At 38.5% G+C, this 27,502-nt stretch overlaps 1 protein-coding gene across 3 annotated transcripts in view; it reads left to right on the top strand.

The window, feature by feature from the left end:
* Positions 1-27,502, top strand: part of LOC115209104 (dual 3',5'-cyclic-AMP and -GMP phosphodiesterase 11) — a 296,047-nt gene that overhangs the window by 213,096 nt on the left and 55,449 nt on the right. For all 3 annotated transcript variants that reach the window (XM_036500862.1, XM_029777231.2, XM_036500863.1), the window contains 4 exons: positions 1,230-1,277; positions 6,654-6,797; positions 11,366-11,509; positions 16,421-16,567. In XM_036500862.1, the coding sequence (XP_036356755.1) occupies positions 1,230-1,277; positions 6,654-6,797; positions 11,366-11,509; positions 16,421-16,567 (483 nt within the window). The remainder of the gene's footprint in view (positions 1-1,229; positions 1,278-6,653; positions 6,798-11,365; positions 11,510-16,420; positions 16,568-27,502) is intronic.

The raw sequence follows: 27,502 nt of genomic DNA, 5'->3' as shown, positions 1-27,502 counted from the left end.
GCTGCCTTAATAATAATAATAATAATAATAATAATAATAAACTGAGCAAATATAAAGATCTTGAAATAGAAATTAGCAAAATGTGCAACCTGAAGACTAAAACAATACCTGTTATCATAGGTGCCCTGGGAATGATAGCAAAAGGGACTGATTGCTACCTAACTCAGATACCAGGAAACCCCAAAATGGCAGAAATTCAAAAGATAGTGCTCATGGGAACTGCTCTTATCCTACACAAAATTCTTTCTATGTAATCTCAAGTTTTAAAACAAACATAATTTTCTTATGGTTTCTTAAACATTCTCTAGAACAACACTATGTACAAAACCAAATATATGGCACCCTAGGCATAAAACCAACATGATCTTCCAACTTGTTGTCTCTTGAGGTCTCTGGGTGAGACTTGGAGCTAACTTGTACAAAGGTAAAGCTAAAGTCAAACATAGAATAATAATAATAATGATGATGATGATAATAATAATAATAATAATAATAATGATAATGATAATAATAATAATAATAACTGCCCTAATGCAGTACCAGAAGTAGTGAGGGAGCATCATAGTCGTGTGTTGGATAATTCACCTTTGGAAACATGGGTGGTTCATTCAACATCCTTAAACAATCCTTATTCAGGGACCTTTTGAGTAGGATGGGCTACTCAACCTGAAGAAAATTCTAACTGGGCCCCACCTGCAAGGTCATGCGCTGAGACTTGGAGCCAACATGTACAGATGTAAAGCTAAAGTCAAGCATAAAATGATAATAATAATAATAATAATGGAAGGAGATCGATTAGTCAATGTTAAGCAATGTTTGCGTGATTTGCTGAAAATTTCATTGTGGATATTAATACTTTCACTGACAAACTAAATATGTTATATTTTTTTTATTGTTTACTGCTCACCGTTTCATGAAGTATCTATTTATATGGCAGTTATAAAATGCACAGAAGGCAGATGAATTACATGTGTGAGATTGAGGTTTGTTTATGTGTGTGCTTACGTTCTGTGCATATGTATGTATTTGTATGCGTCTGGTTATGTAAAAACAGTGAAAAATAAAAATTGAGTTTGATTTTCATCATGAATATATATATGCTCTATTCTCCATTTTAGACGAATGGTATATTAAAAAAAAAAATCCTTTTTCAGTATGGTCTTTCTGCATATGTTAAATTTGTGTGAGATTCTATTTCAGTTTTATAATTTTTTTTTTTTTTTTTGCAGATTCTCAACATTCCAAATGCCTATGCAGATTGCAGGTTTGACCCATCTGTAAGTGTTTATAATTCCATAAATCATCATTTAATGTCTACCTTCCATGCTGGCATGGGTTGGACAGGCATTAAATGATGATGATTTATTACATAAATACTTACTTGTATATGTTTATATCTATATCTGTCTGAACAACTGCTGTCACGTGTGGGACGAGTTGGTTTATCAGCTGAGTCTATCGTCAATATTGTCACGCCTCCTTCCTTCAAACGGGAAGGAAGAGCTATTTTCATCATCCTTGTGGCTATGGCGAAAGAATGTATCTGGTGGACGCATCTGAAAGGATTGGAGACAAACACTTTCCTCTCTGGTCAATCTCTCATCAACTTCTTCAAGTACCACTTGAAAAGGAAAGTGAGAGTAGAGAGGCAAGTTTTGTCTAGCGAATGTTTTAAAAAAAGATGGGTGAATGTAGCAAGGATGGCACGTATGAATGACGAAGCCACCTTGAGCATAATCCTATGAACCCAGAAATTGAAATCAGAGGGTTACCCACTTGCAAACAAATGTGGTAACATATAATAATATTGACCAAGGTTACCGTGGTCTTTTTCGTAGGCTTTTCTTCCCACGAATAAACCTTACTTGCTTTCCCCTTTACACCATATATCATAACACTGTGATACACGATCCCTATTGATCGTTCTTTTTTTTTCCCCTTTTTTTTCCCCTTTTTTCTTCTTTTTTCATTTCTCTTTCCTTTTGTTCCTTTTCCTTTTTTTTTTCTTTTTATTCTTTTTATTTTATTCAATTTTTTTTTTGTTCTTTTCTTCCCTTTTACGATCCCTCTTGATTGAAAACCTACGCCACCCCCTTTTTTTTTCTTTTGTTTTTTGTTCTCTTCATCCCCCAAAAGAAAAGCTCTACCTTGTAACTTGTCCCATCTGTGTGCAGCCCTGTGTGGCCAATAAAGAAACTTATCTATCTATTTATCTATCTATCTATATCTATCTATCTATATCTATCTATCTATCTATTTATCTATCTATCTATATCTATCTATCTATATATCTATATCTATCTATCTATATCTATCTATCTATCTATATCTATCTATCTATATCTATCTATCTATATCTATCTATCTATCTATCTATCTATCTATCTATATCTATCTATTATCTATCTATCTATTCTATCTATCTATATCTATCTATCTATATCTATCTATCTATCTATCTATCTATCTATATCTATCTATCTATCTATCTATCTATATCTGTCTGTCTGTCTGTCTGTCTGTCTATCTATCTATCTATCTATCTATCTGTCTGTCTGTCTGTCTGTCTATCTATCTATCTATCTATCTATCTATCTATCTATCTATCTATCTATCTATCTATCTATCTCTATCTATCTATCTATCTATCTCTATCTATCTATCTATCTATCTCTATCTATCTATCTATCTATCTATCTATCTATCTATCTATCTATCTATCTATCTATCTATCTACATGCATGCACACACATACACACACACACACGCATGCAAACTTTATTATGGATAAAAGAAAGAAAATATATATTTTATGTTTTACCTTTCACCTGTTCTAGTGATTAGACTGCAGTCACGTTGGGGCACTATCTTGAAGAATTTCAACCAAATGGATCAACCCCAGTACTAATATTTTAGATATGGATATATACGATAAGCTTCTTTCTGTTTCTATTTATCAAATCCATTCACAAAGCTTTGTTCGACCCAAGGTGCCATACAGTGGGACTGAACCTGGAAACATGTGGTTATTATCACGCAGCCATGCTTGTCTCTATAGCCAAACCTTTGACAAATATCAGGACAGGCTATTCTACTGCATCAGTGCAGTGTTTGTCATGATAAATAACAGACTTTTGCATCAAAAGTATGATATAAATGTCAAGATATTCAGAATGAAAGTACAGCAGATATGACATTCAAATCCCACAAGTGTTCTTACAATTTTTCCTATCTTCATATTATATATATATATATATATATATATATGTTATATGCCAGCATAGAGAATGGACATTAATCCTTAGGGGACAACAAGGCTGATTTGTCAGCTGAAAAAGACAAATAATAAAGAAGATTGTATTAGTTCATTCAATTTCCTACAAGAATCTATATAGCTTATATATGTAAAGTAATTACACTTTTACTCTTTTACTTGTTTCAGTCATTTTGACTGTGGCCATGCTGGAGCACTGCCTTTAGTCGAGCAAATCGATCCCAGGACTTATTCTTTGTAAGCCTAGTACTTATTCTATCGGTCTCTTTTGCCGAACTGCTAAGCTATGGGGATGTAAACACACCAGCATCACTTGTCAAGTGATGTTGGGGGGACAAACACCGACACAAAAACATATACACACACACACACATATATATGACAGGCTTCTTTTAATTTTCATCTACCAAATCCACTCACAAGGCTTTGGTCATCCTGAGACTATAGTAGAAGACACTCGCCCAAGGTGCCACGCAGTGAGGCTGAACCCGGAACCATGTGGTTCATAAGCAAGCTACTTACCACACAGCCAATCCTACGCCTAATTACTTTATTTTTTGTAGTTTTCTCTAAAAATAAGTGCATACCCTCTACAAGGCTTGTGAAAAGGGGCTCCGTCTTCTTGGCACTAAACTACCAAATGAGGCTCCATCCCCAAAGGGTTAAATGATGATGGTGATTATGTTGATGATCATAAGCACAAACATAGCTGTATGGTGAAGAAGTTCATTTGTCAATCACCTGGATTGAGGTTCAGTTTCACTGTGTGGTACCTTGAGCAATTATTTTTACTATAGCCATGAGTAGACAATTGCCTTACTCTTTTACTCTTTTACTTGTTTCAGTCATTTGACTGTGGCCATGCTGGAGCACCGCTTTTAGTCGAGCAACTCGACCCTGGGACTTATTCTTTTTGTAAGCCCAGTACTTATTCTATCGGTCTCCTTTTGCGGGGACGTAAACACACCAGCATCGGTTGTCAAGCAATGCTAGGGGTACAAACACAGACACACAAACACACTCACATACATATATATATATATATATATATATATATATATATGACAGGCTTCTTTCAGTTTCCGTCTACCAAATCCACTCACAAGGCATTGGTCGGCCCGAGGCTATAGCAGAAGACACTTGCCCAAGATGCCACGCAGTGGGACTGAACCCGGAACCATGTGGCTGGTTAGCAAGCTACTCAACACACAGCCACTCCTGCGCCTGTGTGCAAATTTGGAATTCAGTAGAGGGAACCGAAAGAAGCCTTGTCGTATGTGTATGGGCATGTGTGTATATTTGTGTGAACACTTACAGAACTATGTTGAGGTACAGGTAAAATCTGTAGTATCACTATTTTCAGCTCATCTGCAGATGGTGATGTCCTCACACGTGTTTTGCATGCAACTGGTGAAGTTCATTCACATTTCCTGTCAGCAAAATCATTTGCTATCTCAGTGCTTTTGATTTCCTCCGGAATAAAAAATCCTTTACTTGAGAAACTGATAAGATTTAATGATGAGAAATGCATCATGCTGTAAAATTTCTGCCTTAAAATTTGCTCCTGTCAAAACCATTCCAGCGTGGGAAAAAATAGATGTTAAACAAAATAAATGATTGAACAACTTCATTTTGATACTGTGTGGACTGCAATTTCCAATAAAAAGCTGCTATTATGATTTAGGTCTTCTAATTGCGATGTCACTTTTGGTGTAGTACTCAACACAGCTCTACAGTTTATGGCAGACACAATATTTGAATCATGTAGGTAGTGGGACACCATTTTTTGTAGCTTCTGTTATATTAGTCTTTAAAGCAAGGCAGCAAGCTGGCAAGATTGTTAGCATCATCATCATCATCATCATCATCATCATCATCGTCGTCGTTTAACATCTGCTTTCCATGCTAGCATGGGTTGGATGATTTGACTGATTTCAACCCATCTGAGACCACTTCCAGTTCTATGGTAGAAGTTTCTGGTGTTAAAGGGATCTAGATTAAAACTTTCCACCAAAATTTCCTTTTAATTTATGTTCCAGCCACCAGCCTAATAATAAGAGTCATTTAACTAAATTCTTTATTATTCTCAAAAAATTAATTGAAGCAATTACAAAATATTTCAATAGAAATATGCTATCAAAAGAGATAAGTTGATCATCATCATCATCATCATCGTTTAACATCCGTTTTCCATGCTAGCATGGGTTGGACAGTTTGACTGTGGGCTGGCGAGCCAGAAGGGTACACCAGGATCCAATCTGATCTGGCAGAGTTTCTACAGCTGGATGCCCTTCCTAATGCCAACCACTCAGAGAGTGTAGCGGGTGCTTTTATGTGCCACCAGCACAAGGGCCAGACAGGTGATACTGGCAACGGCCACGCTCAATGGACAAAATGGTTAGCACCATTTCATTCATCTTTACATTCTGAGTTGAAATTCCAGCAAAGTCTACTTTATCCTTCATCCTTTCTGGGTCAATGAAACAAATACATGATGAACACAAAGTCAATGACTAGTCCCCTTCCACAAAATTTTGGGTCTTGTACCTATCTAAAGTATATTGGTCCCTAAAACCAATATCATCTTTTTTTTACCTATGGACCCCTTTGATTCCTATTTTGATCGGATGGACCCTCACGGCCATTCTATTTGTAAAAAATCCTATTTTTATAATTAAATATTATTAGGAATTATATAAAAATAATCGTTAGAATATTTTGTGTATTGTAGATGTATAACCAATTTACGTTATTTATATTTGATGGATATGGCATAGTGGTTAAGAGTGCAGGCTACTAACCCCAAGATTCCGAGTTCAGTTGCAGGCAGTGACCTGAATAATAATAATAATAATAATAATAATAATAATAATAATAATAATAATTGATAATAATAATAATAATAACATCGAAAAATACCTTAGGAATGAGAACCCAGGTTTGAAATTTCCCCAAGACACCCGATGAAGACTGGAGGGTATATCAGCTGAAACATTGTGTTAACAACAAACAAGATGAGGACAAATATTCATCAAATGTAAATAATGTACATAATTCCTCATCTCTTAAATATAGAACTGTATAACCAATTTATTGCAGAGAACTTTTAACAACAAAATATATGGAGCCCCAAGGGCCATATAGATCCCAGTTGAGGACCACTGCATTAGTTTAGCCAATTTGAGACTTCAAAATTCCTCCCTTCCATCTCAGATGTTTAGAATCATTTGCATCAAAATCTTAACAGCCAGTTGTAGAATTTTCATGTTGCATGTTGAAATTTCAATTATAAATTTAGAAAAGTAATGTTTCTTTTGTTTGAGCAATTTGAATTTTTACCTTTTCTTAAACTTTTTTTTTGATTTGATTTTTTTTGCAGAGTGATGAGGATGCTCGTTTCAAAACACGGTCTATTTTGTGCATGCCTATAAAAAATGCAACAGGGCAGATTATTGGTGTTAGTCAACTTATCAATAAATCAGACCGGACTCCATTTAACAAGAATGATGAGCATTTCTTTGAGGTAATTAGGTTTACTTTCACTTTCTCTATTATCTCTCTCTTTCTCTCTCTCTCCCCTCTCTCCCTATGTGTGTGTGGGTGTGTATTACTTTCCCATCCAGTTAAGGTCAACAAAAAAAAAGTACTCTATCTATTGAGAGATAAATGTTGTTTAATGTAAATAGTTATGAGCTACTAATAGTTTCATACACTGGAGATGTTGTCTAGGTAGGTTCTAATAACACACCTAATGTTGCCAAGCAATCTACTGGCTCTGAGCCCATGGCCTATACAAACCTCACATCAGGACAATAGAACAAGAGGAATCATGAGAAAAAACAGGAGGAAAGTGGCTGCATAAGCTGAAGGGTGAAAAGAATGAAAAAAGAAAGGAATAAAAGAAAGAATATGTAAGTTGTGTCCCCTTTGCCCATAAAGCCATAAAGCTAGTTGGTATAGAACTAACAGAAGGTCTAAAGTTTGTCATACAGCTGCTTAATCTGGAGAGGATGATATTTTCCAGTTTGTCAAAAGAAATTTGTCCGTATGTTTGCATTTGCTGAAAATTTCTGATCTGGAAGTTAGTTCATATTTTATTTGTCCGCCCATCAATAGCAAATGTATAAATATGTATACATAACACCCAAGAACTTAGAACACACTAACCCAGAACGAGTACTCTCTGATAATTCCATCAATCCATTATTCTGGATTGGTACTTTATTTTATTAATCCTGAAAGGCTGGAAGCAAAGTTGATATCAACAGGATTGGAACTTAGGACTTAGAGAGTTAGGTGCATTTTAGCACTGGTGATGAGACCATGTAAAGAATATGGTATTGGTGTCGCATAAAAATTACTGTTGCTGGTGCCAAGTAAAAATCGTTGGTGATGGTGCCAAGTAAAAAGCATTGGTGATGGTGCCATTTAAAAATCACTGGTGATGGTGTCGGTGCTATGTAAAAAGTACCTAGTATACTCTGTAAAATGGTTGATATTAGAAAGGGCATCCAGCTCTTGAAACCAAGCCAAAACAGACTATGGAACCTGATGTGGATCCTGGCCTTGGCAGCTCCTGTGAAGCCTTCTAACCCATGCCAGCATGGAAAACAGATGTTAAATGATGATGATGGTGATGAAACTATTAGAGAATTGTTTAGAATTTATCATTTTCTTTATCATTATCATTTTAATATCCACTTTTTCATGCTTGCATAGGTTAAATGGAATTAGTTGATATAAATTTGCTTTGACTGGATGCTCTTCCTGTGGCCAACCCTTACCTGTTTCCAAGTAAAGTAATTTTTTCACATGGCCATACACATTTTATGTGGAAGACTGGAATTAAATAACACTGTTTGTATGAGAGTGGTGCTTCTTTGCAAACATCATATGATGTCAAAACATACAAGGCTACATACACACACACACACACACACACACACACACACACACACACACACACATACACACACACACAAACACAGATATATGGTGATGGTAAGATGAGTGCATGACATTAGCTTAAATAATAAGTTTCAAAAATTAAACAGAACGACAAGGGAACAAATGCAAAATTCGCACACGAGACGCAGACATGCTTTTCCTTGTCAGTTATTGTCAAAAAAAAAAAAATCAGGAGTGAAATTGTAATGACTTTTTTTTTGGGGATAATAATGATGAGGAAAGAGCATGACTGTGTCTTGTGTGTGAATTTTCCTTTCATTCCTTTGTCGTGCTTCTCTTTAAGTTTTGGAACTTATTATTTCCATACATAAGGCGGCGAGCTGACAGAATCTTTATCATGCCAGGCGAAATGCTTAGTGGTATTTCGTCTGCTGCTACACCCTGAGTTCAATTCCGCTAAGGTTGGCTTTGCCTTTTATCCTTTCGGGGTCGATAAATTAAGTACCAATGAAACATTGGGGTCAATGCAATCAACTAGTTCCCAACCCCATAATTTCAAGGTCTTGTTCCTTCAGTTGAACGGATTATTATTTACATGCATAGCTTGCTTACCAACCACATGGTTCTGGGTTCAGTCCCACTGTGGAACCTTGGGCAAGTGTCTTCTACTCTAGCCTCAGGCTGACCAAAGCCTTGTGAGTGGATTTGGTAGACAGAAACTGAAAGAAGCCCGTCATATATATATATATATATATATGTATATATGTATGTATATGTTTGTGTGTTTGTGCCCCCACCATTGCTTGACAAACTGATGTTGGTGTGTTTACATCTCTGTAACTTAGCAGTTTGGAAAAAAGGTACTGATAAAATAAGTACTAAACTTACAAAGAATAAGTCCTGGGGTCGATTTGTTCGCCTAAAAGTGGTGCTCCAGCATGGCCGCAGTGAAATGGCCAAAACAAATACAAGAATAAAAGAAAAGCATGATAGTCTTCTTTCTATTTCTGCCTACCAAATCCATTCATAAGGCTTCTGTTGCCCCTGAGTTATAGAAGAAAACACTTGCCCAAGGTGCAGTTGGGTTGGCCCTAAGCTATAAGAGAAGACCCTTGCTCACGGTGCTGTGCAATGAGAGTGAATTTGAAACTACATAGTTGGAAAGCAAACTTCTTAACCATACATCCATACATGCATTTCGTTCTGCTGTTCATCTGATTTCCTCATTTGGATCCTATTGAATTCAACTTTGCTATTTATCCCTCTGGGTGATTGATCATGTAAATGTCAGTAAGACACAACTGTCAGTTCAATCGTGCATATTCTTCAGTTACAAATCCTTGTATTGTGATTCATAAAAGTAAAAGAACAATCTATTTTTGGAATGGCATGGGAAGATGACTAAGCTATTGATTTCTTACTTTGGCACCAAAAGACACAGATTTGCAGGAGAATAACTCAGTGGTATAAGATAGGTTTTTATTGCATTGAAACGGGATCGTTAAGTGATTAAATTAGCTCTGGAAAGAATTAAACTTACAAAGTTTCACCCTTTCTTCTTGACACCACCTCCTTTTGCATCAGTGGCTCTCAACCATGGTCCAGATGGCCTCTAGGGATCCATATAAGCTGTTGCTTTTAAAATTTATCAGAACCATGTGGCTGTTAAGCAAACTTCTTACCATGCAACCACATGGCCTATAATAAGATATTTTAAAACACTGAATGGCTATAAGGATCCAGCCACATGAAATAGAAATCCTAGGTAAAAAATGGTTGAGAACCACTATTATGGATTGTGGAGATATTAGAGTAGCAGATGAATTGAACAAGTTCTCCTATCGATATCTGTACCGACAGTTATGGATTTTGGCCTAATCTCAATTTAACTAATTGCTTAGTAAAACTTAATCTACACTTCTTATTCTTGTCTGAGACACAAATCTGTTATGTTTGATCATCAGCAGTTTCACCCTTTTGTTATAATATTCCTGCTGAAATACACTGCCGTTACTCTTTTACTTGTTTCAGTCATTTGACTGTGGCCATGCTGGAGCAAATCGACCCCAGGACTTATTCTTTGTAAGCCTAGTACTTATTCTATCGGTCTCTTTTGCTGAACTGCTAACTTACAGGGATGTAAACACACCAGCATCAGTTGTCAAGCAATGTTGGTGGGACAAAAACAGACGCACAAACATATACACACACACACATACATATATACGACAGGCTTCTTTCAGTTTCCATCTACCAAATCCACTCACAAGGCTTTGGTCAGCCTGAGGCTATAGTAGAAGACACTTGCCCAAGGTGCCACACAGTGGGGCTGAACCTGAAACCATGTGGTTTGTAAGCAAGCTACTTACCACGCAGCCACTCCTACACCCATGTTTATCTCTTTACAATTTAAGCTAGCCATATCCAGCCCAAATATTACTAATGATAGAAAACTCTGCAGTGATGGAAGTATATTTTCTTCATATATGTAATATATACATACAGATATCAAAAGTCTTATATATGCCTAAGGAGAGAGTAGAATACTCCTTAAATCTTTTTATCAAGGAGTTAAGGAGTATTCTATCATTTCCTATTTATATTTGTGTGTGTGTGTGTGTATGATGAAAGAAGAAATGATACCTCTATCTCTTCCGACTTGTTTATCCATCACTTTTAATATATACTAGCAGTATCGCCCGGCGTTGCTTGGGTTTGTTTCGACCCTTTAGAATTGGAATTTTTAAAAAGTAAAAAGTTTGCATTATGTAGCTTGTTATTCTCTTTAAGTGAACATTTTTCTGGTTGAAATACACCGAAAAATGGTGACACAGCAGTCAAAAAATCGTAAAAAATAGGGATTTTCATAGAAAAAACGCACCTTTTTGATGTAAATAATTTTTGCTGTTAACATGGTCCGATTTGAATTTTTCTTCTACGGAAGGAAGAGCAAGCCTTTTTCTATCATACTCAATTTTGGTCAACTTGCGCCACAGGGTCTCAGAGGAGATAGTGTTAGTTGAAGGCTACCAAGCCTGCCATACACAGGCAACTTCAGCTTTATATATATATATAGAGAGATTACTGTACACTACTTAGAACTTTTACTCTTGTATACATACACACACACACACACACACACACACACACACATATAAACCTATGCTTGTTATTTTCTTGTAGGCTTTTGCCATCTTCTGTGGCATGGGAATTGATAACACACAGATGTACGAAAAGGCAGTGAAGGCAATAGCTCGACAGCAAGTTTCTCTGGAAGTTCTCTCCTACCATGCTACAGCGTCGGGTGAAGAAGCTGAAAAACTCAAAGTAAGCATTTCTTTGTTTATTTTCATTGTTGTTTTAGCGAGCTGTTTAGGCTGGTCTGTTTTCCATTTATTTATCCAAGGCTTGCTTGAGTGGGATGTCTTTGTGTTGGAACAATCATTGTTGTTATTAAGATCCTAATCTACCCTGATGAAACAGACTTGTGTTTACCCATTTTGGTAACCATATCTCTGTTGAAATATACTGATTTCATTTCAATTAATTTTGAAGATAACGAAGAATCACTCATTACTTACTCATTATTAAGTTGGTTTGTAGAACATAAACTAACATGGAATTTTGATGAAGCTTTAAATTTAGCTTGTTTTTGTCTTGGGTGAGTCATTATGCCAATAATAACAACACACACACTGGCTCAATACCACTTCTTTATTGTTAGTTAATCAGACATCTAACCAACTAACTAATCGATCATTTGATTAGTGAGTTAGTTAAACAATCAGTTGGTTGTTTGTTAGTCGGACAGACTCAGAGCAGACCTTGAGGAGAGAGAGCAAGTCATTGAGAATATCATGAATAGCAATGAAAGGACTTTGTCTAACAAACAAACAGATAGATTGTTTAACCAACACATTAAACAAACGACTGATTTGTTTGTTGGTTCGATATTCAACCGACTAACAATAAAGAAGTGATATTGAACCAGTGTTTGTGTTTTATTGTTATTGGCGAAACGACCCTCCCAAGACACAGTAAGATTTGTTTGAACACACAAATTCACATCAAGAATCTTGCAAACCCCCACCAAAAAAATAGATTTTTTTTGTGACCGTTGCCAGTAGTGCCCGACTGGCCCTTGTGCCGGTGGCATGTAAAAGCACCCGCTACACTCTCTGAGTGGTTGGCGTTAGGAAGGGCATCCAGCTGTAGAAACTCTGCCTGATCAAGATTGGAACCTGGTGCAGCCATCTGGTTTGCCAGTCCTCAGTCAAATCGTCCAACCCATGCTAGCATGGAAAGCGGACGTTAAACAAAGATGATGATATATATACACATACATACAATGGGCTACATTCAGGCTGGCATGGGCTAAATGGTTTTACAGGAGCTAACAAGTTGGAGAGCTGCACCAGACTGCAGTTGCCTGTTTTGACATGGATTCTACAAGTGGATGTCCTTCCTATTGCCAACCCCTTTACAGAGTGTGCTGGGTGCTTTCATGTGGCACCGGCATGAGTGCTTTATACATAGCACTAGCATGGATATTTTTTGAATGGCACCTACATGGGCACCTTTTACATGACACCAGTACCCTTTCTAATTTTACATTTACTGTGTCCAAGTCTTCCCCTTCTACAGTTCACAATTTAAAACTGTTGGCTAAATGATCAGAGAAAGTGTAGGGTTACGAAGTCCACCGACAGCACCTAACACATTTTACACAGCATTCATTATACCCTCTCATTACATGGCTATACTCTAGTTTGTTGAGGCCTTCACTGAACAGCCTGACATGTTTGTGCAGACATGTATTTATATAATAAATTGGTTTTTTAGACCAACAAAATCAGCCTTGTTAGTCAACATCTCCAACACCGCAGTTCTAACTACAACCATCATCACAGTTAATCATTTAGTGCCAGGTGTCAACAGAAACCCAATGCCAACATTTTCTTCTGCTTAAAAAATGTGCTAACAGAGGAGGTCAAAGTGACATAACTGATGCATTCTTTTATTGTTTTACTTGTTTCAGTCGTTTGACTGTGGCCATGCTGGAGTACTGCCTTTAATCGAACAGATCAATCCCAGGACTTATTCTTTGTAAGCCTAGTACTTATTCTATTGGTCTGTTTTGCTAGACCGCTAAGTTACAGGGATGTAAACATACCGGCATCAGTTGTCAAGCGATGGTGGGAGAACAAACACACACACACACATATATAGTTGAAATTTACAGAAAAACAAAAGACAAACAGGTGTATGAGTTTGATGCTTGGGAAGGTGAGAAAGTCTTTTACATTTCAAGCCTATGCTCTTCAGCAGAAAGGAACACGAGGAAATAAATTGAGAGAGAATAAAAAAAAAATCTTATGGATTTAGCAGTCAATCATGGTGACTATATATATATATATATATATATATATATTTGTATGTATGTATGTATATATCTATCTATCTTTCTATCTATCTATCTATCTATCTATCTATCTATCTATATATATATATATATATATATATATATATATATATATATATATGACAGGCTTCTTTTAGTTTCCGTCTACCAAATCCATTCACAAGGCTTTGGTCGGCCTGCAGTTATAGTAGAAGACACTGGCCCAAGGTGCTACTCAGTAGGACAGAACCCAGAACCATGTGGTTGAGAAGCAAGCTACTTAAAACACAGCCACTCCTGCGCTTGACACGACAAAGGAAGATGAAATTATGTTATAAACGTCATTAACTTACAGCTGTTTCAGCTGTAAGATTGCATCTTATAGCATTAAGTGCATTATGTCTGATGCTCTGGTGAAGCTATAAGGTGAAACACAAGCATTCAACTGTGCATTGTGCCTTATAGCAGAAACAGCTGCAAGCTAATGAAGTTCATAACAACCTCATTGTTCTTTTGTCATTATAATTTCTTATTACTGCTCTGTACTCAAATTTCAGCATCGGTTTGATTTTTGAGCTCCTCCTCTCACAGGAAACCAAAAGCGGTATTCAGTAGGAGAAAAGTCTGGGGAATAAGCAGGGTGGAAAGAACTTCGTAGCCAGGTTCTTCCAACTTTGGAGTAGTTGAGCATTATCATAAAAAATGATTGGCCCTCTTCTGTTGCCCAGTCTGGGATGGAGGAATAACAGTTTTCTGTTCATTTTGGCAATTTCATGGCAACATGTTTCTGCAATAATGTTTTTTTTAGGGCTTTAAAAAGTTATAGTGGGTGAGTCTAGCAATACAGCACCAAACAGCTACCATAACCTTCTTTTTGAAGAGCTCGGGTTTAGGGAAGGTTTTTGGTGCATCATTTTGGTTCAGTCCTTGCAAATAATCTTTTGTGGTACCAGTGCCGGTGGCACATAAGAAAACCATCCGAACGTAGCTGTAGCCAGTACCGCATCGACTGCCTCCGTGCTGTGGGCACATAACAAACACCATCCGATCGTGGCCGTGCCAGCCTCGCCTGGCCTCCGTGCCGGTGGCACGTAACAAGCACCATCCGAGCGTGGCCGTTCGCCAGCCTCGTCTGGCACCTGTGTCGGTGGCACATAAAAAACACCATCCGAGTGTGGCCGTCTGCCAGCCTCGTCTGGCACCTGTGTCGGTGGCACATAAAAAACACCATCCGAGCGTGGCCGTTCGCCAGCCTCGTCTGGCACCTGTGTCGGTGGCACATAAAAAGCACCCACTACACTCACGGAGTGGTTGGCGTTAGGAAGGGCATCTAGCTGTAGAAACACTGCCAGATCTGACTGGCCTGGTGCAGCCGTCGGGCTTCCCAGACCCCAGTTGAACTGTCCAACCCATGCTAGCATGGAAAGCGGACGTTAAACGATGATGATGATGATGATGATGATGATGATGATGTACAGAATCCACTTTCCATTGCAAGTTACAATGCGGTTGAGAAATGAATCGGTCTGGTTACAGAGAAGAAGTGACGAGAAAATTTCATATCTGCACATTGTCTGATTTTCATTCAAATCGTGTGGTACCCATTTCTTGGATTTTTTATGATTTTCTGATTACATGCAAATGGTTGTGGGCAGTTTTCTGGCTAATGAGGTTTTTTTGCCAGTTCTCGAATGGTTTTACGTGGATTTTTCTCAATGACAGTCTTTAATTGACTGTCATCAATGAAAGGTGGGCGTCCACTATACTCACGATCTACAAGGAACTGGTCTCCACTGCAAAATAGTTTAAACCATTTACGAGATGACCACTCACTGGTCATTTCTTCACCAGATGTTTCGCTGATATCGTGAGCAGTTGTAGCTGTTTTTCATCATTTTTCGAAGTTGAAAAGCAAAATTGCTCAGTTATCATGCTTTCACAGTTCCATTTCAGATGATTGTAACAACAGGGAAAAAAAATATCAATGCCAGTTTATTGATGATTTGGGGCAAGTCTATGTCCGTATCATCAGACATTTGATAAAAAATGTTAAAGAAAAAAATTCAAGATTCTGCAAAACTCTGGTACAAATTCTTCATGGTTCAAAACGTTGCTTATGTTTTACTCAACTTGATAGTATAAGTTGTTACATTGTTTCAATAATCATTTATAGAAAATGACCAATTTCAGTGTCTGTGTGGTAAGTAGCTTGCTTACGGGCCACATGATTCTGGGTTCAGTCCCACTGCATGGCACCTTGGGCAATAGTCTTCTACTATAGCCTCGGGCCGACCAAAGCCTTGTGAGTGGATTTGGTAGACAGAAACTGAAAGAAGTCCATCATATGTGTGTGTGTGTGTGTGTATATATATATATATATATATACTTTATTTAAAAGCAGCAAAAAATTCAACAAAACCTGTTACTCTGAGTTTCACGTTCCCATTTGTCGAACATTTTTTTTCCACCTTGTTTCACATTTATGTGTTTACTCTGGTATGTATATATATATATATATGTATGTGTGTTTGTCTCCCCAACATCGCTTGATAACCGATGCTGGTGTGTTTACGTCCCCGTAAGTTGGTGGTTCGGCAAAAGAGACCGATAGAATATGTACAAGGCTTACAAAGAATAAGTCCTGGGGTCGATTTTCTCGACTAAAGGCGGTGCTCCAGCATGGCCACAGTCTGATGACTGAAACAAGTAAAAGGGAAAAAGAGTAATTGTTTTAATGATTGTATTTATTTATGCTAGCATGGAGAACGGACGCTAAATGATGATGATGATGTATGTCTTAACTTGCTTTGTTTCTTTTTTTACTTTGTTTTCTAAAGAGCATCACGGTTCCAACGTCATCAGATTTCAATCTGCTTGATTACAACTTCAACGACTTCACATTAGACGATGACAATACCTTACAAGCTTGTGTTCGGATGTTCCTAGATCTTGGATTTTTACAGAGATTTCAGATACGAAATGATGTAAGTACTTTTTTTTTAAAACTCATTATCACTTCTTAAATCTAAGTGTGACCAATGGAGTGAGAGTGACATTGGACCATATTGCTCAGTAGTTACCCTTTCTGAGCTCAAATCTCTGAGAAATCTCACTCCCCCCACCTCATAATTATCATCTTAATTAAGGCAGTGAGCTGGCAGAATCGTTAGCATGCTGGGCCAAAATGCTTAGTAGCATTTTGTTGGCCCTTACATTCTGAGTTCAAATTCTGCTGAGGTCAACTTTGCCTTTCATCCTTTCGGGGTCAATGAAATAACACTGAGGTTAATATATAGACTACCCCCTCCTCCAATTTTCAGGCCTTGTGCCTATAGTAGAAAGGATTATTATTATTATTATTATTTTAATTATTATTATTATTATTATTATTATTATTATTGTTATTATCATTATTATTGAGTGAGAGAGTAGCATATGCCATCAAAGTGACACTGGGGTTAAGTACACGAAGCCCAATATACCCATCATGACTACCCGTCTGATAAGGGTACACCAAGCACATGCATCACAACCATATGTGCGTGACATAGTGATCTTATATCAAAATAAACAGTATATGACCTTGAAGGTGAGGCCCTAGCCTCGTCTGGCACCTGTGTCGGTGGCACATAAAAAACACCATCTGAGCGTGGCCGTCTGCCAGCCTCGTCTGGCACCTCTGTCGATGGCACATAAAAAACACCATCCGAGCGTGGCCGTTCGCCAGCCTCGTCTGGCACCTGTGTCGGTGGCACATAAAATCACCCACTACACTCTCGGAGTGGTTGGCGTTAGGAAGGGCATCCAGCTGTAGAAACACTGCCAGATCTGACTGGCCTGGTGCAGCCTTCAGGCTCCCCAGACCCCAGTTGAACCGTCCAACCCATGCTAGCATGGAAAGCGGACGTTAAACGATGATGATGATGATGATGATGATGATGATGGAGTAGTCCTTGAATAAGATTTGTTTAAGGATAATGAAGAAAACACCCATGTTTCCAGAGGTGAATTATTCAAACTCCAAAGAATCCCTCTCAACACATGGCTATGATGCTCCCCCACTACTTCTGCTCGTGATCAGAGATGCACATATCGTCAGCCATTAAGGGACATGCTTAACTGGTTAAGGTCAAACAACTGACAAGCAAATCTGTGGTATTGAGCAGAATATTTGCTGTAGTCCATCTTTTATACCAAGACAAAACAATGTATATGATAACGCTTCCAATCAGTTAAGATCAGAAGACACGAGAGCCATTGCCTGGTACTGCATCAGGACATTTATTATTATTATTATTATTATTATTATTATTATTATTATTATTATTATTACTTCCTCGTTAACGAAGGCGGAGGGATTATTTTCAGTCTTCTGTGTTTGTCCACGGACAAAATATCTCAAGGCCCGCTGGATGGATTCAGACGAAACTTTCAGGGATGTTTGGCCTCGTGACTGGCATGATCTGATTACATTTTGGGATCAATCCAGTACTGGACAAGGATTCTGGATTATTTTTCCTGTTTTTTTTCACTTAATTTTTGAGAGCAGTCAGGTTCACTTTTAGTATTCTTGTTTGTAAGAGCAGTCGAGTTTATTTCAGATATTCTCATTTTAGAAATCATCTCCAATTAATTATTGAGAAGACATTGATGTTGCCTTGGTGGAGGTTTGCACTCTCTGAGTGCTCTTATTATTATTATTATTATTGGTTGAATTTATAATAACAGTCTAAATGTGGTATTAAGTGATTGATGCTCCACTTAAGTTCTAAGTCCAAATCTATCTGGGCCTGACTTTGCCTTTCATCTTTGCAATGTTGATAAACATATATATCTGTCAAGTATTTGGATAAACTTAATTGACTTTTCAAAGTTTGAGGTTTGTGTTGAAGTAATGTAAGAGATATTGTCGTCGTCATCATTCCATGGTTTGACAGGATGCAACATGTAGGAGGAGTGCTTCATGTACTAATGTCTGCTTTGACATGGTTTCTCTGGCTGGGTGGAAACTAACACTACCCACTATACAGAATATAGTGAGTGTTGTTATTTTCATGGCACCAGCATTAGTGAGGTCACCATACAACTTGCAAGATTAAGATCCCCATCAACTGAATGGGGCTACAGGAGAGAGAGAGAGTGTGTGTGTGTGTGTTGGCTTGGCTTTATGCTAGAAGATGAGCCAGAAAAGAAGAGGGATTTTGTTGTAGAGGAGTTACTGAGCTACATAGCTACTGACACTATAGAAAATTGAGTGGAAATAACCAGGATGGGTCTGGAATGAGAGATAAAAATAGGAGTGATGAACTGTCGGAGTGGACCCTCATGGTATGAAAGTGAGTAGATGTGAGTGGGGACAGGAGAACAAGGAGTGTGGATGAGTAGAGGTTGCAAGAGTGTATGGGAGGGTGAGAGATGGTTAGAGACGGGGACTGGGTAAACATGACAGTCAACTGATGCTGTCAATTCATCACTCAAACTTATTGAAATTATAATTGTTCCTGACTTGGGCCTCAGAATTAGAATCCTAACAAATGAAGCTTGGCTTTCAGTGACTTTAGAATCGATAAGCATAATCTAGTAGCTGTGTTCCTTGATGCTTAATGCCATCTATGTTTTCGTCTTTTTTGTTGTACTTGTTTTTGTCATTGGACAGGGGCCATTCTGGGGCACTACCTTAAAGGGTTTCATTGAACAAAAGACCCCAGTACATTTTTTTTCTTTTTAAAGTCTTAATGTTCTATTGATCAATTTGCCAAATTGTTAATGGATGTAAACAAACCAACATCGGCTGTTAAGCAGTGGTAGGAAACAAACAACATTGAACAACACACACGCGCGTATGCACGCACACACATGCATGCACATGCATCTGCTGTGGATTTCCACTCAAATTGCATCTAACAAATTCTCTCGACATTTGTTGGCACTTGCTCAAGATGCCGAGCTGTGGGACTGAACCCAGAACCACATGGTTGAAAATTGAGCTTCTTGACCACTCTACAGCCATGCCTACATCTCTATATTTAAATACAATTCGCAGAATCAAGAGTATTCCATGCTATTTGCAGTCACGAAATATTTAAAATTTGGCAGCATTTTGTTAACCTATTATTTTGTTTCCCCCACAAAGCAAACACCTTGTTTTTAATGAGAAGGATAACAGACAGAAATTTAATTGTTACAGCTAGTTTGAATCTTATCTTTCCTTCCCATCCTAAAGCCATTTATCTGCAGACTGACAGCTACCCCAAAGATAGAATTATGGATAATCAAATCAGTTTCGTTACTGAACCTTCTCTAATAATTTCTTTCTTTTTTTTTCTTTTTTCATCTTTTATTATTTAAAACTATTTTCTTGGCTCGTATCCTTATTTCAACGAAGCACCTGAGGTCAACGAGTACACATACAAGAATGTACAGCGAGATTATCTTGTTGATCATTAAATAACAGCAACATTGTAAACACCCTTTAGTCTAGTTTAAGTTTAGCTTTGATGGGACACTGTCTGAACTTAGATCAGGCATGGCTGTTTGGTGTAGAAATTCACATTGCAACTCTGTGATTCCAGGTTCAATCCCACTGCTCAGCATCTTGAACAAATGCTTTCTACTATATCCTTGGTAGACAAAAGCTCTCTGAAAATCTGTTGTGTGTGTCTTTAACCCTTTAGTGTTCACATTATTCTGCCAAAATTAATCCTTTTTTATCCACATTGCCTTGAACTAATCAGGCATTATCTTGGTGCTATGAGATTTTGATGAGGTAGCTGTTAATTTTTAAAACGACATTGTAGGGCTGGTGTGAGAGACCAGATCTGGCCAGTTTGAACATAAAACAGGCAGAATACTTTTGGCCAGATATGGCCGGTTTAAATGCTAAAGGGTTAAGCATCATCATTATCATTTAACATCTGTTTTCCGTGCTGGCATGGGTTGGATGGCTTGATCAGAGCTGGCAAGGTCAGAGGCCACACCAGGTTCCATGGTCTGTTTTGTTTAGTTTTCTATGGTTGGATGCCCTTCGTAATGCCAACCACTTTACAAAATGCATTGAATACTTTTTACATGGCACCATCATAATGCTTCCTATGTGGAACCCTAAAAATGTTATCCTCATCATTTAACATCTGTGTTCCTAGCTGGCATTAGTAGGAGTATTTGACAAGATCTGGTAAGTTCAAGGACTACATAGTGCCCCAACGTCTGCCTTGGCTTGGTTTCAACAGATGTGTGCCCCTCCTAATGCCAACCCTGTTACAGTGTATATGGAGTGCTTTTTTTCTCGTATCACCTGCAATAGCGAGTCACAAGTAACTTGTAAAGCAAAAACAGGGAGAGATAATCATCAACATTATCATCGTTTAATGTCTGCTTTCCATGCTGGCATGGGTTGGACGATTTTGACTGCGGGCTGGCGAACCAGACGGCCGCACCAGGCTCCAATCTTGATCTGGCAGAGTTCCTACAGCTGGATGCCCTTCCTACTTCCTGCTAATAAACGATGGTGGTGGGGAGTACTTCTGTCGAAAGGGTAAAGTATGACAGAGGGGTGAAGCATAGATGTTTTGCTATAGAAGAAATACATGGCTATTCCACATTATATCGGGTTGGGTGGGGGTATTTTAGAAGGAGATAAAGATGGAAATGATGGAGTGCCAAGCAAATGTTTTAGGTGTAAGAAAGTAAGCATAAGAGAGGATAGAATACAGACAGTGGGTCGGGTGGGGGAGGGGATACATTCATAAGAGTATAAGCAGTGGTTCTTGACCATTTTTTTTTTTACCTATGGATCCCTTTAATTCCTATTTTACTTGGATGGATCTATTGAATAGATAGATACGGTGCCCGACCGTATGACAGGCACCCATGCCAACCCCCTCTGCTTGCAAAGACATGTTGGGGCAAGCGAAATCGAAATCGAATTGAACCAGCCAGGATCCCTGGTCTGGTGGTACGTAAAAAGCACTATCCGACTCGTGGCCGATGCCAGCACCGCCTCGACTGGCTTCCATGCCGGTGGCACATAAAATACACCAATCCGACCGTGGCCGTTGCCAGCCTCGCCTGGCACCTGTACAGGTGGCACGTAAAAAGCACCCACTACACTCATGGAGTGGTTGGCGTTAGGAAGGGAATCCAGCTGTAGAAACATTGCCAGATAAAACTGGAGCCTGGTGCAGCCTTCTGGCTTCCCAGATCCCCGGTCGAACCGTCCAACCCATGCTAGCATGGAGAACGGACGTTAAACGATGATGATGATGGATCCTCATGGCCTCTCAATGTTTAACCCCTTATCATTAAGATAGATTCCTCTCACAAATGTGGTGCTTGTTTAGTCTTTTACTTGTTTCAGTCATTTGACTGTGGCCATGCTGGAGCACCACCTTTAGTTGAGCAAATCGACCCCAGGACTTATTCTTTTGTAAGCCCAGTACTTATTCTATCGGTATCTTTTGCCGAACCACTAAGTTACGGGAACATAAACACACCAGCATCGGTTGTCAAGCAATGTTGGGGGGACAAACACACAGACACACATATATATGACGGGCTTCTTTCAGTTTCCGTCTACCAAATCCACTCACAAGGTCTTGGTCGACCTGAGGTTATAGTAGAATACACTTACCCAAGGTGCCACGCAGTGGGACTGAACCCTGAACCATGTGGTTGGTAAGCAAGCTACTTACTACACAGCCACTCCTACGCCTCTTCATTATTTTTGGTTTACAAACTCAGTTCTTTAATCATTGAGTTTGTGTGACAACTTGGCTTTTTTTCACCTTTGTTAGAAATATTCAATAGATTTGTCAGTTGAACAGGTGCTAGACCAAGTCTGTTATCCAAATATATATACTATGTCTTCAGATAATGTTATTATACATCAGTCAAAATGTGTTTTTTAAGAACTTATCTTTGAATTTGTTTAAGAATAAATGTTTGTTTTATCAACATGAAACGGAGTTTGTATAACAAACATTGAAATACATACACAGTAAATAGAATTAAAATGTTGTTCGCTTACTAATTGTCTTTGACAGATATTTTTTGTCAAGTCAGATAATATTGTGAATAACAAAGTCAACTGTATACCAGACAATGGAGTTGAAAGACACAAAGCAACCAAGCAACACGGGGCTTGTATGTAGTCACATAACCTGTTAGAAGTAGCAGTTAAATCTTCTTCAAATCATAACCTTCAATTTTTAAGAAAATGGAAGGAGGTATTGGGCCATGTAATCTTACATGCACTGTCTGGTAAAAGAAGAAACATTATGGTTAACACTAGAATGCTTTTGATTATAGGTATACTCAACCAGGTTTGATCTGGGACTCAGCAAATAACTAAAAATGGTGAAACCAGTGAAAACATTTGTTAATTAATATACTGACATCAGCACTGCATCGTTTCCTTAGTCAAGATTTTTAACTTTGAATTTATCCATATATATATATTAGAGGGAAACCACTATGTGGACACCCATATGCTAGAAATAGATCCGCTACGGTCTCACCACCAAGAAATGTTCTCAAGAAAAATTTAGCAACCGTTTTGGTTGTTTTGCTAAAGTTTTCTTGAGAACATTTTTTGGTGGTGAGACCGTAGCAGATCTATTTCTGGCATATGGGTGTCCACATAGTGGTTTCCCTCTAATATATATATAATACAGTTTTACGGAACCTTCAGTTTTTTTATGTTAGACCACTAGTTTGAAATCGATGTTAATTAAATTAATATCTAATTTCTCACCTTTATTTTAAATTATATATATATATATACATACACACACAGGGAGCGATGGGCAAATTATCGTCATTTTATATTTTTAATTTCGTGCATTGTTTGTTTTTGATTTTGTTGAATATACAGTATAGTAGGGTCAGTTGGGCACTGTCTGTGAGAAATATATATATATATTGATAGAAATGGTAAGACAACAAAAGAATGAAAGAGACCTCATTATTATGTAAATAGAGGAACTTATCTGTAAATATAATATGTGACAATTATTCGGTAGACATGATAAAATTCCAAGTTTCGGATGTCAGGGCGGAAACCCATGCCAGTGTGGGTTTCTGCCTCGACATCCAAAACTCGGAGTTTTATCGTGGCTACCGAATAATTGTCACATATTATATTTACAGATATATATATATATATTTACTCTCTCTCTTTTACTCTTTTACTTGTTTCAGTCATTTGACTGCGGCCATGCTGGAGCACCACCTTTAGTCGAGCAAATCAACCCCGGGACTTATTCCTTGTAAGCCCAGTACTTATTTTATCGGTCTCTTTTGCCGAACTGCTAAGTGACGGGGACGTAAACACACCAGCATCGGTTGTCAAGCAATGCTAGGGGGACAAACACAAACACACACACATACATATATATATATATATATATATATATATATATATATATACATCTATACGACAGGCTTCTTTCAGTTTCAAATCCACTCACAAGGCTTTGGTCAGCCCGGGGCTATAGCAGAAGACACTTGCCCAAGATGCCACGCAGTGGGACTGAACCCGGAACCATGTGGTTGGTTAGCAAGCTACTTACCACTTTTTAAATATTTCTATCTATATATATACATATATCTTTTGCTATCATAGGCGTAGGAGTGGCTGTGTGGTAAGTAGCTTGCTTACCAATCACATGGTTCCGGGTTCAATCCCACTGCGTGGCACCTTGGGAAAGTGACTTCTATAGCCTCAGGCTGACCAAAGCCTTGTGAGTGGATTTGGTAGATGGAAACTGAAAGAAGCCCGTCATATAAATGTGTATATATATATATATATATATATATATCGACTGGCCTCCATGCTGGTGGCACGTAACAAACACCATCCGATTGTGGCTGTGCCAGCCTCGCCTGGCCTCCATGCCGGTGGCACGTAAAAAGCACCATCCGAGCGTGGCCGTTCGCCAGCCTCGTCTGGCACCTGTGCTAGTAGCACGTAAAAAGCACCCACTACACTCACGGAGTGGTTGGCGTTAGGATGGGCATCCAGCTGTAGAAACACCGCCGGATCAGACTGGAGCCGGGTGCAGCCTCCTGGCTTCCCAGACCCCAGTTGAAGCGTCCAACCCATGCTAGCATAGAAAGCGGACGTTAAACGATGATGATGATGTGTGTGTATATGTTTGTGTGTCTGTGTTTGTTGCCCCAACATCGCTTGACAGCTGATGCTGATGTGTTTACGTCCCCATAACTTAGCGGTTTGGCAAAAGAGACCAATAGAATAAGTGCTAGGCTTACAAAGAATAAGTCTTGGGGTCGATTTGCTTGACTAAAGGCTGTGCTCCAGCATGGCCGCAGTCAAAATGACTGAAACAAGTAAAAGAGTAAAAAGAGTATATATTTATTTTAAATATTTGAATTTATTTATTTATCATCATCATCATCATCGTTTAACGTCCGTTCTCCATGCTAGCATGGGTTGGACGGTTCGACCGAGGTTATGGGAAGCCAGAAGGCTGCACCAGGCTCCAGTCTAATCTGGCAATGTTTCTACAGCTGGATGCCCTTCCTAACGCCAACCACTCCGTGAGTGTAGTGGGTGCTTTTTACGTGCCACCTGCACAGGTGCCAGGCGAGGCTGGCAACGACCACAGTCGGATTGGTGTATTTTATGTGCCACCGGCACGGAAGCCAGTCGAGGCCGTGCTGGCATCGGCCACAAGTCGGATAGTGCTTTTTACGTACCACCAGACCAGGGATCCTGGCTGGTTCAATTCGATTTCGATTTCGCTTGCCCCAACATGTCTTCACAAGCAAAGTGGGTTGGCATGGGTGCCTGTCGTACGGTCGGATTGGAGTATTTTACGTGCCACCGGCAATATATATATATATATATATATATTTACGTTGCTTTATCTGGCAGAATGTTTCAGTATGTTAGGTCAATAAAATCACATTTGACAATTTTTTTCTGTCTCCTGTCTCAATGACAAATACTGATTAGTTTTACTCTTTATGAAGTCAGTGAATTCAATTATACATTTAAATAAATTACAGGATTTTCAGTTTCAAAAGCCATCTTTTATTCATGATATTATTTGATGACATTTATTTTAAAATGATGAATTGTATATTTGGCAATTGACTGTTTAAATGTTGAATTCGTGGTTGACGTATGCCAGACTTTTATCTGCATTATCATCATTAATCTACATTATCAGTTCATTATCTCTTTAAGCCAACAGATTTATTGCACTTTTAGTTTTGTTAGTTTAAAAATTTAGTCTTTCATTGTTAATTTACGCTAATTTATTTTTATTAAATCTCCTTTGCTATTACACAATAAAAGTACATATTTCTGTTCAGAATTAGTCCATGCTGCTGTGAGAGTATTGTAAAATCAATTAAATTTGTTCTTAATTATAATTAACGAATTTGAAAACTCAAAAAGAAAATTCCAAGTTTTGCCATGCAGAAGCTGTCACTATGATGGTAAGGAGCTTGCAACCCAGCCACAAGGTTCTGGGTTCAGTCTCACTGCATGGCACCCTGAGCAAATGTCTTCTACTATAGCCTTGAGGCTGACCAATGCCCTGTTGTAACTAGCATTGACTGGTTTAGGGGTGCAAAGCAGATGCAAATATATCACCTGCACTGACCTGTAATTCTCATACTTTCAGCATCTGTGGCCTTCTTTGCAAATTGCTGGTGGGACTTAAATGCCACATTCGATGACATAAGCATTGTGACTGACTAAGAAGGAGTATAGTTCTATATTTAAGAGATGAGGAATTATGCACATTAGGCCGTTGCCAGCCTCGCCTGGCCCCCGTGCTGGTGGCACGTAACATGCACCATCCGTCCGTGGCCGTTTGCCAGCCCCGTCTGGCACCTGTGCCAGTGACATGTAAAAAGCACCCACTACACTCTTGGAGTGGTTGGCGTTAGGAAGGGCATCCAGCCGTAGAAACATTGCCAGATCAGACTGGGCCTGGTGCAGCCTTCTGGTTTCCCAGACCCCAGTTGAACTGTCCAACCCATGCTAGCATGGAAAGTGGATGCTAAATGATGATGATTTACATTATTTAGATTTGACGGATATTTGTCCTCATCTTGTTTGTTTTTAATGTTATATATTAACAACAATATGGGTTCTCATTCCTAAGGTATTATTATTCAGGTCACTGCTTGGAATCAAATTCGGAATCTTGGGGTTAGTAGCCCGTGCTCTTAATCATTACGCCATATGCCCGTGGGCAATTATTGAGTGAATTTTAGGGCTTATAAATCTAATATTTTCCTATCCTTCCTTAATACCGGTCCCCATATGCTACTCATATCTGCACTCGGTCTGCTTAGGAGAGGTTGCTTGAGAAGCAAGCTTCTTACCACACAGCCATGTGTGCATCTATATTAATTCTTTATGTTTTTTTTTTTTTCCTAAATATTTAGTAAAAGTTACAGTAAACATCAATTTTCTCATGCAGATTGCCAGTAATCTTTAGTTTGAAGATAAATAAACTTTGATTTTAATATCAAACAAGATCACTCAGAGAGTGCAAACCTCCGCCCAAGGCAACACCAACGTCCTCTCAACGATTAGCCAGAGATAATTTTTAAAATGCGAATATCTGAAATAAACTCGATTACTCTCACAAACTATCAGTGTTTCCATAATCAATTTGAAAAAAATCCATTTCACGGGTGATTAGCCCATTCAACTTCACCAGAGCCCCATTGGCCAGCTTTACCTGTTTCCACCTCTCACGACGAGGATGAGGGGTTGGGCTTGTTTTGATTAGGGAGAAAATATTTAAGAAAAAGTGGAAGTGGATTGGTAGCACAATTAGAAAAGAAACACCAAATGTAACGAAAAGTGCTTTACAGTGGAATCCAGATGGATAAGAACTCGTGGCAGAGATCAACACAAAAGGAACTAGAGAAAGGAG

Source organism: Octopus sinensis, linkage group LG3 (assembly GCF_006345805.1).
Source record: "Octopus sinensis linkage group LG3, ASM634580v1, whole genome shotgun sequence".
NCBI lineage: Eukaryota > Metazoa > Mollusca > Cephalopoda > Octopoda > Octopodidae > Octopus > Octopus sinensis.
This window is presented reverse-complemented; position numbering and strand designations above follow the sequence as displayed.